The following is a 12254-nucleotide window of genomic DNA, read 5'->3' on the forward strand; positions in this document are numbered from 1 at the left end:
ACTGGGAGTGACTGAAATAGTACTGGGAGTATCTGAGAGTGACTGGGATCAGACTGGAATCAGACTGGGAGAGACTGGAGAGGTGCTGGCCGTGACTGGAACCATACAGGGTATAACTGGGAGTAACTGGGCGCACACTGGGAGTTCCAGGGAGTCACTCTGGGCATGGCTGTGCCCAAACCCGGTGTCCCCCCGGCCCCGCCGCTCCCGCGCGCTCCCCACGTGGCCCCGGCAGAGCTCGGAGGGCCCGGCCCGGGAAGCCCAACCCCCACCGCGAGGGGACCCGCATCCCCCCGACCCCCAACGGGGCTCTGCCGCCACCGGGACACCCCAAAAACACCTCCCGGGAGCCCCCGATGTCCCCTCGAGGGGCGTCTGCACCTCGGCTTTGGAGCCCTACAAGCTCCAAACATCAGCCCCCCAAAAAACCCCAAACCCAGGGACCTCCCCGGGATATTTGGGGCGAGCTCCCCCTCCCCGGGCACCTGCGGGATGGGGGCGGTCCGGGGGGCTGCGAGTTCAGGGAGCGCTGGAGCCGCGCGGTTCCTCCGCTCGTTCTCTCCTCCCGCTTCCTCCTGCCGCTCCGCCTCTTCCTCCCTCCCTCCGTCCTCCTCCTCCCCCGTTCCCCGGACCCGTCGCAGCCCGCTGGGGGAGCGGGAATGGAGCCGGGCCAGGTGGGAAGGCAGAGAGGGTTGGGGGATGGCAGGAGTGGGATCACTGGGAGTGACTGGGCTGGGATCACTGGGAGTGACTGGGATCATACTGGGATGATACTGGGAGTGAGTAGGAGCAGCGCGATGGCTCCAGCGCTGGGGCTGGGGGCGCTGCTGGGGGCGGCGAGGGGGGAGTGGGACCTCCGGCAACGGGACCCTGAACGGGACCGGGACCCCCCTCCTCCCCTTATCCTGTACAGGGAGCCCCCTGAATCCCCTTTTTCTGGACATCAGGACCCCCTGCTCCCCTTTTCCCGGTCATCCCATGTCTCCCAGCCTCCAGACTTCCTGTGTGCTTGACCCTGGGATGCCCTGGAATGTATTGGACTCCCATTCCTGCCTTTCCCAGCCCCCAGCCCCATCTTTCTGCAAAACCAGAGACCCCCTGAACTCCCTCTTCCCGAATATCCCGGGTTTCCCCAGCCTGTGACCCTCCTGTTTTGGGAAACCCTGGACTCCCTTTTCCTGGGCCCAAGGACCCCCTGGAACTCCCTTCTACCTCTCCCAGTCCTTGCCCCCCATTTTCTTGACCCTGAGATTCCCCTGACCACCATTCCTGAGAACTGAGACACCCTTTTATCTCTTTGCCCAGCACTGAGACCCCCCCCTGCACCCCCTTATCCGGCACCAACTCAACCTTTTCCTGGCCACCCCGCCTTTCCCAGCCCCCAGATCCACCCTTTTCCTTGACTCTGGGACCCCTGGGCCCCCATTCCTGCATTTCCCAGCCCGCAGCCCCTCCTTTCCTCACCCTGAGGAGCCCTGGCACCCCCTTTGCTGGGCACAGGATTCCCTGGACACCCCATCCCACCTCTCCCAGTCCCTGCACTCCCCTTTCCTTGACTCTGAGCCCCTGAACCTCCTTCCCAGCTCTTCAAGTCCCTCCTTTCCTTGACCTGTTGACCCCCCTGGATCCCAAACTCTCCCATTCAGTCCCCCAGCTCCCCCAAATCTCTGTGTCCCCCCAGTGTCCCACTGCCTGCAATACCTGGAAGCGGCGCTGTCAGAGCCCGACCCAGGGGTCCCCCAGTCCTTGATTGTGGGCGGGACCCCCTGTGAGCGCTGGGACAGCGAGCGGGGCCGGATGGAGCTGCAGAGAGTGGAGATGGCAGCGGGAGCTGAGCTGGGACACTGGGATAGCCAGAGCTGGGACACTGGGATAGCCAGAGCTGGGACATTGGGATAGGCAGAGCTGGGATATTGGGATAGGCAGAGTTGGGACATTGGGACAGGCAGAGCTGGGATACTGGGATAGGCAGAGCTGGGATAGTGGGATAGGCAGAGTTGGGACATTGGGACAGGCAGAGCTGGGATACTGGGATAGGCAGAGCTGGGACATTGGGCTAGGCAGAGCTGGGACATTGGGCTAGGCAGAGCTGGGACATTGGGATAGCCAGTGCTGAGATTTTGGGATAGCCAGAGCTGGGATATTGGGATAGCCAGAGCTGGGACATTGGGATAGCTGAGCTGGCTCAAGGACAGGAACCAGCACTTGGCCGACAGTGACCTGGAGACGGGGCTGGTGCCACCAGAGCCAGGGGTGACTAGAGGGAGCCGGGGGCTAGGCTGGGATCTGTGGGAGTGGAGGACTCTGAGGGGCTGGGATGGGATCTGTGGGGCTGGAATGGGAATCCAGGGAGCTCCAAGGGGCTCTGTGGGGCTGGGACACATCTCCATGGCTCCATTCTCCCTTCCTTCCCAGGTCTCCACAGCGTGCAGGTGGTTTCCAGCTGTGACCTCTTGTCCAGTGAAGCATCCCTGGATCCCACCGGTACAGCTCCGACGGGTGGGATTTCATCTCCTTCCAGCTGGGATCTGGGAGCTTTGCAGTGTCCATTGGTGCCACCTGGATCACCCAGAGGTGCTGGGAATCCAGAGGGATCACGGTGGAGCAGATGAAGCATTACCTGGGACACACCGGTGTGGAAGATCTCCCAAAATACATCAGATATGTCCGTGAGTCTGTGGAGCGCAAAGGTGGGTGTGGGAGAGGGAGGGGAATTCCTGCGGGAATGTTGGAATTCTGGAATGGAGGACTTGAGAATGCAGAAATTCCCATGGAATTTCTATGGCTGGATCTCACTCCCATCCCAGTCATGTGATAATTCCATAGATGGATCTCCTCTCCAACCCACTGCCATGGGAATTCCATGGGGAAATGATTTGAATTGATGACCAATGCATAGACAGCAGTGAAATGAGAAGGAATCCCTGCTAGGATTCCATGGGACACAAATCCCAGTCCTGTCCCCAGGGTGGCTCTGTTGTGCCCGTGGCAGTGCCAGGAGAGTGCCCTGTCCCTGCCCTGAGCCCAGCACGAGCCTTTCCTTGGGTGTTCTCTGCCCTGCCCGGGGCAGGAGGGCACTGCCGCAGTGGCTTTGGTGGCCCCGGGCACCCGGCCGGGCTGCAGCCCCTGCAGGGGCTCCTTGGGAATGTCCAAGAGCAAAGCTTCAAGCAAACAACAGTTTCTGGAGGGGCTTCTCCCCCTTGGCCTGTGCTGGGAGCCCAAGGGCAACAGCCCGGGCACAACAGCTCAGAGTGCTGGAGCTCAGTGTCCCTTGGCCAGGCCGTGTTCCCTGGCTGTCCCTTGTCCCTCGGCTGTCCCCTGTCCCTCAGCTGTCCCCTGTCCCTTGGCTCTGTGAGACCAGGGATGGCAGGAGCACCTGGGGAAGTCCTGGGGGAGAACAATCCTGAGCCCCAGCTGGGCCAGTTCCCCCAGTTCCACCCAGAGGAGGGGCCCAGGTCACTCCCAGCATGGGCCCTGTGGCTCCCAGTCACCCCCAGTATGATCCCAGTCACTTTCAGTGACACTCAGTATGATCCCAGTACCAGCCCAGTCACTCCCACTATGATCCCACTGTGATCCCAGCATGGTCCCAGGTGTTCCCATTCAATCCCAGCATGGTTCCAGCCGCTCCCAACAGGGTTCCAGTCACCCCTAGTATCATCTCAGTCACTGCCACTCTGGCTCCAGTCCTTCCCAGTATGATTGCAGTATGAACCCAGTCACTCTCAGTATGATGCCATTTGCCCCCAGCATGGTCACAGTTGCTCCCAGTCCCCAGTATGGTTCCAGTCACTCCCAGTACTATCCTAGTCACTCCCACATATTCCCAGTAGTGTTCCTTTACGGTTCTTCTCTGATCCCAGTCACTGCCAGTATCTCCCCATATCCCCCAGTGTGCTTCCACTCACTCCCAGTTGCTCCCAGTAGTTTCCAACAGGATTCCAGTTGCTCACGGCAATTCCAGCATGATTCCAGTCACTCCCTGTATATCCCAGTTGCCCCAATATGATACCAGTTGCCATCAGCATGCTCCTAGTCACTTCCAGTATGATCCTGGAATGACACCAGTCACCCTCAATGTGGTCCCAGTTGCTCCTAGTATGATCCCAGTTGTCCCCAGCATGGTCCCATTTTGTCCCAGTGCAGTCCCAGTTGCCTCTAGCAGACCCAGTCAATCCCAGTATTATCCTGTTCTGATGCCATGGTCATCCCAGTCACTCCCAGCATGGTCCTAATTGCTTCCAGTTTCTTCCAGTCTAATCCCAGTTGCTCTCAGTTGCCACTACCATAGATCCAGTCGTTCCAAGAATGATCCCAATGTGATCCCAGTCTCCCCCAGCATGGTCCCAGTCAATCCCAGTTGCCTCCAGTGTAGACCCCATTACTGCCAGTTACTCTCAGTGTGTTCCCAGTCACCCCCAGTGTAGTTACAGACACTCCCAGTATATCCCAGTTGCCACCAGCATAGTCATAGTCATTGCCAGTTACAGCCACTTGGCCCAGGAAGTCTCAGTTTCCACCAGTATGATCCCAGTCACTCCCAGTATATCCCAGTTGCTGCCACTATGATCCCTGTTGCCAAGTTGTTGTCCTGCTGTGTGCCAGTGTGCTCTGATCCTGCTCCCAGTGGGTGCCAGTCCTGGGACTGATGTATCCCAGTATATGCCAGTGTCCCAGTCCATCGCAGCCTGTCCCAGTCCATCGCAGCCTGTCCCAGTCCATCCCTGTCCCTTCCTGGCAGGCGCCGCCGTTTCCCGGATCCTGCCCCTCCCATCCCCAGAGCTGCCGCCCCAAGATGCTCCCGGGGCTTGGGGGCTTCATGCTGGGCCTTGTCTGCCTGGGCTGAGGCTCAGCCTCCACCTGTAGGAGAAAGTGAGGGGGGGTCCCCGGGGGCCGTGTCCCCCTCTTGGAGCATGTGTGACTCCCCCATGTCCCCCTGTTGCCATGAGTTTTTCCCGGTTTTGCTGAGCGCTCATATTAAAGGAGAAGTTCGTACCTTCTCACGCTCTTTTAATGGAAACATCAGCTATGTTCTATAAACATAGCCATTGTTTTTACATTCTCTGCTGGGACAAACAAGACTGTGTGACAGTCCCCTTCACCAATGTGATGTGGAGGTGGGAATTCCTTCCTCCAATCCACAGGCCTCATAGGAAAAGTATAAAAGTAGGTTTTTGTAAATAAACCGGGTCTTCTGCCCTGCTGCTGTTGTTGCACCCAGATCTGTGTCTCCAGCCTGTTTTCCTGGTTAGGCCTCCACGGTGATAACTGGCGCTCACGTGGTCAAGTTGCAAGCTAGTGAGGCAAGAAAAAAGAAGAAAAAAAAAAAAAAGGAAAAAGAAAAAAGAAGAAAAAAATCTGCCTTCTACAGCTGCAAAAAGAAGAAACCCACGATGTTCTCAGAGGAACGATTGATGATGGAACTGCTCCACTCCTTTTTGTTGTCCCGTGACGCTGACTTGACCAGGAAACACGTGAGAGAACTGCTTAGCTGGGGAAAGAAACTTGGAATTTTTTATAGTGCTGAAAAAGCACTCTCAATCGACCCATGGAAAACCCTGGGGGAAAACCTTTTTTTATCCGTTCTGAACGGAAATATGAGAGCTAGCCCTCTCTTAGGGACCTGGGGAACAGTCTTCCCACTTCTAAAAGAGGCTGGGGAGGACTTTGAAGTTGATTCTGGGCTTTCGACAGGAAGCAGGACTGGCTCCCCTGCAAGCTCTGTCGCTTCTGACTAGGATTGCTCTGATGCAGGGTTAGAGCCGATGCGGGAGATCCCAGCCCCCATGTCGGGGGTTGGGCGCACCCAGCGGGGTTTTTGGAAGGACTGGGAAGCTTTTTTCGGTCCGCTCCCCGAGCAGTTGGGCGGGCGGGGAGCTGGGGTGCCAGGGGGCGGAGCTCTCGGCATCGGGTCCCACGCCGAGCGCAGGGGATCGCTCGCACCGCCCCGGGCCGCCGCTCCGCCGGGGCCGCGCCCCGCCCCTCGCGATCCCGGCCGTGCGCCGGGTCCCCGCCGCCGCCTGTGGGGGCTGCTGGGCCCCTCCTGCCGCTCGCGGCGGAGCCGCCGCCGCCCGGCCCTGCCCCGCCCTCCACCACGCCGCGTGCGCTCCAGCGGAGGAACCCGGCAGGGGGGGCCCCCGCACCGCCCTGGGCCCCGCTCACCGCGGGGTCGCCCGGGCCGCCCCCCCCTTTCCCTCCCGCGCAACCCGCGGAGGGCAGGCCGCCGGCTCGACCGAGTCCCGCCCGCCCGGTTCCCGCCCCATGCCGGTTGCTACGAGCGGGTCCTGTCCCGCCGCGCCCCGCATCGGGCAGCCCCCCCGCGCTGGACAGCCCCCCTGCGCCGCCGCGTGGCCCCGCCGCGCGCCCCCTCCGTTCAGAGGGGACGGGGCCGAGCGCTGACGCCGTAGAGCTGCCGCCGGCTCTGGCCCCGGCCACCGACCCATCGGCTGGCCGAGCAGGAGCTGTAAGCCGTGGCCCGTCGGCCACACCCCCCTGCCCAGCGCGACAATCGCCCCCCCGCTCAGAGAGGAGTCTGAGCGAGTCACTGTCCCCCTCCCGCCCCCCCTACGGGGCCGGGTCGGCTGTGGGAGATGATAACGGGGCAAAAGCGTTGTCTGATGTGCACGCTTTTCCTGTCATGAAATCGGATGAGGTTTTTAGTCCTGCATCCCAGCCAAATCAGGCTGCTGAGATAACAGAGCTGCTGCCTGCAGATGCAGCTTTGCCCGAGCCAGTTCAGGGACCTGTGGGCTTGGTTCCACAACATCATAGCCATGATGACCCATCATGGGCAGTCCCATTTCCCTTATTAAGGGACGTGGCAGAAAATAATACAAGCTTCACTGAGGCAATTCAATGGATCAGTGCAGAATTTGAGAATCTGATCTTTCCTTATAAGATAAGAGGTTTTGCAACAGTGATGCTTGAACCTCAACAGGTTTTTACCTTTGAGAAAAGTTGGAAATCCCTAGCTGGACAAATGGCTGTCATAAATAGCCACCTGCCTCGAGACGATCCCTTGTTTGGGGTCGGAGCTGACCTACTTATGGGGAGGAGTCAATATGCTTGCCCTGATGTGCAAGCTGGCCTTTCTCGCACTGTTTTAGATTCGTGCAGATACATAGGGATATCTGCATTGATAAAAACCAAGTTATCCTTCTCCCCAAAGCAAGACTTCTTAGACATAGCACAGAAGCCAGAGGAAGCTTTTCATGAATTTATAGTGCGTCTGGTGAAATTTTTAGAGATGACAGTCAAAGATAGTACCTTAAGATTGATATTATTGGAGCAATTAGCAAGAAGCCATGCTAATTCTGCTTGCCAGAGGCTCCTGGGGACCATTCCAGAGATTTCTAATGTCCTGAAAATGATGCAGACCTGTGCAGTTCTAGACACCTGTGATTCTATGGTGATGACCCCAACGGCTGCTTCACAGCCGGCTGAACAGAGGCGGAATGATGAACATGAGACACAGGCAGATATTCAGCCTAGTGGAGAACAGGAAAAGGAGGCACAGAAAGTGACTCCCTTGTTTTTCTGCACACAATGTGGGGATCCAGACCATACTGTAGAAACTTGCAAAGCAGTGGGTCATGCTGAGCCCACGCCAAGCCCGAAAACTCGGAGGCAAAGAAAAAGACGAAGATGTCAGGGGGACGAAACAGTTTCCCAAGCTCTAGAACAAGAGCAAAATTCTCTGGCTGGTTTACAGCCGTCATCTCAAGTGTAGGAAGTGTTGATGTTGCCACACAGCTATGGTCAGTTTTCTTTGGACCTTGCAGTGGGTTTCTACGTCCACATCCTATGTTGCATGCATTCTTTGAGAAAAAGTCAATTGCTCAATTTGTGTTTTCTAAGTTCTCTATCCTCAGGTTCTGCGATCCATGCTAAGAAGGCGGCCGCTGAAAGTCTGCTGAGCTGCCTCAGGTGCATTGGACTGATCCTGTTTGATCCTGAAACCTTGTGCACCCTGTGCCACCCTAGTGCCACCCATCACAGAAGCCTCTTCGAGATCTGATTGACATGGACACGGACTGGCATCTTCTCTTTTCCTATATGGCCTCCATAGAGACTTTGGATCCTGTGGAGCTGCTGGACAAGGACTGATTGAAGCAGTGTGATGCTGAGAGCCAGCAGACTGTTAATCATGGACTCAGAGGAATTGTTTGCTGTGGTTCAGTTTTATGTCTGGTAGCCATTGTGACCTCTGTGGGGAAAGTGCACGTTGTTTGGGGGTTGTGGTTTTGGGACAGAACTTTTGGGGTTCAGAATTTTCAATTGAGTGGTTAAATTTTTCTTGGAATGCTCCTGCCTTTTGCACCGTATATTCCCTTGTATCTTATAAAAATTTAAAAATATGAGGGTGTTGGTTGAATTATGTTAGACTATGCTCGAGATATTTTGAGCAAGTTATTGCAAGGGGTTCAGGGTGAAACCCTGGGTAGCAAAGGCAGAATCAGACCAACATGTAGCCCTCACACCGTCACCTAAATGAAGGTCGGTGAACTTTATACAGGTTTTTCTTTTTTTCTTTCTTTTTTCCTGTCATAGAATTGTTCGTTTTTCTTTTTTTGTTTTCTTTTTTAATATACTTAAAAGGGTGAGATGTTGCCATGAGTTTTTCCCGGTTTTGCTGAGCGCTCATATTAAAGGAGAAGTTCGTACCTTCTCACGCTCTTTTAATGGAAACATCAGCTATGTTCTATAAACATAGCCATTGTTTTTACATTCTCTGCTGGGACAAACAAGACTGTGTGACAGTCCCCTTCACCAATGTGATGTGGAGGTGGGAATTCCTTCCTCCAATCCACAGGCCTCATAGTAAAAGTATAAAAATAGGTTTTTGTAAATAAACCGGGTCTTCTGCCCTGTGGCTGTTGTTGCACCCAGATCTGTGTCTCCAGCCTGTTTTCCTGGTTAGGCCTCCACGGTGATATCCCCCCTTGCCGGGGTCACCCCCTTTTCTCCCACAGCACACTCCTGGAAAAGCTGGCAGCCCACGGCTTGGACAGGAGCACTCTGTGCTGGGTCAGGAACTGGCTGCATGGCCGGGCCCAGTGAGTGGTGGGAATGGTGCTGCATCCAGCTGGCAGCCAGGCACCAGGGGTGTTCCTCAGGGCTCTGTGCTGGGTCAAGCTCTGTTCAATATTTTTATTGGTGACATGGATGAGGGGATTGAGTCTTTCATTAGTAAATTTGCAGATGACACTAAGCTGGGAGCGTGTGTCGATCTGTTGGAAGGGAGGAGGGCTCTGCAGAGAGATCTGGAAGGGTTGGATGGATGGGCAGAGTCCAATGGGATGAAGTTTAATAAGTCCAAGTGCCAGGTCCTGCATTTTAGCCACAGGAACCCCCTGCAGCAGTCCAGGCTGGGGACGGTGTGGCTGGACAGTGCCCAGGCAGAAAGGGACCTGGGGGCACTGGGGACAGCCAGCTGAACATGAGCCAGCAGTGTGCCCTGGTGGCCGAGAAGACCAAGGGCATCCTGGCCTGTGTCAGGAGCAGTGTGGCCAGCAGGAGCAGGGAGGTCGTTCTTCCCCTGTCCTGGGCACTGGTGAGGCCACACCTTGAGTGCTGTGTCCAGCTCTGGCCCCTCAGTTTAGGAAGGACATTGAGACGCTTGAGCACGTCTAGAGGAGGCAGCGAGGCAGGTGAGAGGCTTGGAACACAAGGCCTGTGAGGAATGGCTGAGGGAGCTGGGGTTGTTTAGCCTGCAGAAAATGAGACTCAGAGGTGACCTTATCACTCTGTACAGTCTCCTGAAAGGTGGCTGTAGTCAGGTGGGGGTTGGTCTCTTTCTCCAGGTAGCAACAGCCAGAACGAGAGGACACAATCTCCAGCTGCACCAAGGGACATATAGGTTGGACATTACAAAAAAGCATTTTACAGAAAGGGTGATAAAGTATTGGAATGGTCTGCCCAGGGAGGTGGTGGAGTCACCATCCCTGGATGTGTTTAAAGAAAGACTGCATGTGGCACTTGGTGCCATGGTTTGGATGAGGCATTAGGGCTGGGTTGGACTCAGTAATCTTGGAGGGCTCTTCCATCCCAGTGATTCTGTAAATCTCCTTACCTAGCTCCTGCTGCCGCCTGGGAGGGGCTTTGGGGATCCCCCTGGCACCCCCTTGAATCCCCATTCCTGGGGACTGGGACCCTCTCGCATCTCCTTCCACAGCTCTGGGACTTCTGCACCCCCTTATCCTGCACCAACACACCCCTGCAACCCCTTTCCCAGATTTCCTCCTCTCCCAGCCCCTGGATCCCCATGTTTCCTGAGCCCAAGCCAATGGACTCACAAGCAGGGTCCCTGCCCTCCCGACTGACAGCTGCCATCTCTCCTTCAGCCCCACAACCTCCTGGGAAGGGCCTCCATCCACACATTCCATCAGCAGCCAGAGATCCTCATTGGGGAGGTCATCCAGCATCACTGAGGCTATAGCAGGGAATGCTGCTGGCATCTGGTAGAGCACAGTGTGGGGTTCCTGGGATCCTTTTACTCTCTGTGGCTGAGAGGAGTGGGGTGGATGGAATCAGGATGGTTCACAGATCACCAGCCCCACTCCAAGCAGTGCTTTCTCCTGCTGTGAGGGGATCCTGTGGTGACTGATACTGGAAACCCTGTGGGTTTGACTCCTGCAGACCACACAGTGGGTCAGACACTGGGCTGAGGGAAGGGGTCCCATGTAAACCCAGCCCAGACATTTCTCTTTGCAGAGGGGGTTGTGGAGGAAGAAAGGAGAAGCAGAGACTTTCCTATCTCCAGAGATTCCCCCTTCTCCTTCAGCGGCCATACCCCAATCAATCAGTACCAGAGTTCAGATGATCACTCACATGCCAGGGAGCACAAGGTACTCAAAGATGAACCCTGCCAGAGCCCAGCCCTGCCTGCCCATTTGGAGGCTGTGGGGGAATGGGATTTCAGTAGGAGTTGACCCACAATGATCCTTTGCCACTTGTGGGTTTCTCACAGCCTCAGAAGTTGTGTGAGATCTCTGTCCCCAAGAGCTGCTCACCCTTCAAATGCAGACATGTGCCTGGGGGCACTTCAGGTTCCCTGCAGTGGTGGCTGCTGCTGTTTGAAACAGGAGCTGTTGCCTTTTCCGGTGCACTTAACTCCCTTCTAACTATTAGAAAGTGGGTTGTTGTAGTGAGGGTAACAGCAACAAACCTTTAGGTGCCCTGACTTCAGGGCAGAGGGTGGTGAAAAAATAATTAGGAACGGGAATGAGGCTTGGCACTAGAAAAAGAACACTTTATTAAGGGATAAAAGAAAATCGGGACGGTGCCCCAAAACCGTGTGCAGTATCCAGGAGAACTCCATGGGGGTAACCAAGGGAAGGCCAGAACAGCGGAGGGTACAGCAATATTTATAACCTTAGGGAAGGAACATTCCAGCAACAGAACCATATAAGGGACACAAGTAGCCAATATGGGAACAGAACTGAGGCTAATTAACAAAACGACCTCAGGGTCTTCTGGGTAGAGGTTTCTAACTCGACCTAACTTAAGGAAGGATCCCCATGGCTTTGAATTTATTCCTGACTCATTGTAAACAGGAGCTGGCTGGCCTTCAGCCCTCACGGGCTCAACTCCCAGAGTGGGTGAGGAAAGGAAATTACCCTGCAGGAAGGGGACCAGAACCTTGGAAAAGGATGAAATACATCTCAATTACAAATGGAATCAATTTCATTTCTTTGTTCAGTACTAATCTATTATTACAAACAAAAACATGTTTCTGGGCTGAATGTGTCACACACCGGAAAGATTTTTGGCTGCTATATTATTTAAAGGATGTCCAGAGCCTGTGGAGCAGTCCGGCTCTCTGCCCTTCTGCCCACAGGGATGCAGCACTGCGAGCTCCCCCAGGAGCCACAGGAGCACTGGCAGAAGGGCAGAGCATCCTCAGAAGTGACCCCAGCACTGCACTGTTCTCCCTGCTCTGCTCCTGCACAGACTCGGGATGGCCAAATCCCCCCAGGCTGCGCATTCCACAGCAGAGCCCCCATTTCCCTGGGGAGCAGCCCAGGCCCAGTTTGGCTCTGGGATGGGGTGATGAGTCCTGTCCCAGGAAGAGGCAGCCAGGGCTGGGCTGCTGCCCCTTGCTGCTCCAAGTGCCTCCTTCCAGCCGGGCTCTGGGGGTGCTGAGGCTGCTCTGGGCTCTGCCAGGGCTCTGCTGGGCTCAGCTCTCGGCCACGCTGGGCCCGCTGCCCCTCACATTGCTCCAGGCACCTGAATCCCACCGGGAAAGAAGGGAA

General features: G+C 55.9%; 1 protein-coding gene across 1 annotated transcript in view; it reads right to left on the reverse strand.

Moving 5' to 3' along the window:
- Window positions 1–12254, reverse strand: part of LOC134562675 (zinc finger protein 845-like) — a 32092-nt gene that overhangs the window by 8917 nt on the left and 10921 nt on the right. Inside the window, 4 exon segments of the mRNA XM_063420184.1 lie at window positions 486–645; window positions 775–827; window positions 1702–1803; window positions 2483–2577. Coding sequence (XP_063276254.1) covers window positions 486–645; window positions 775–827; window positions 1702–1803; window positions 2483–2577 — 410 coding nt within the window.

Source organism: Prinia subflava, chromosome 30, assembly GCF_021018805.1.
Source record: "Prinia subflava isolate CZ2003 ecotype Zambia chromosome 30, Cam_Psub_1.2, whole genome shotgun sequence".
Lineage (NCBI taxonomy): Eukaryota > Metazoa > Chordata > Aves > Passeriformes > Cisticolidae > Prinia > Prinia subflava.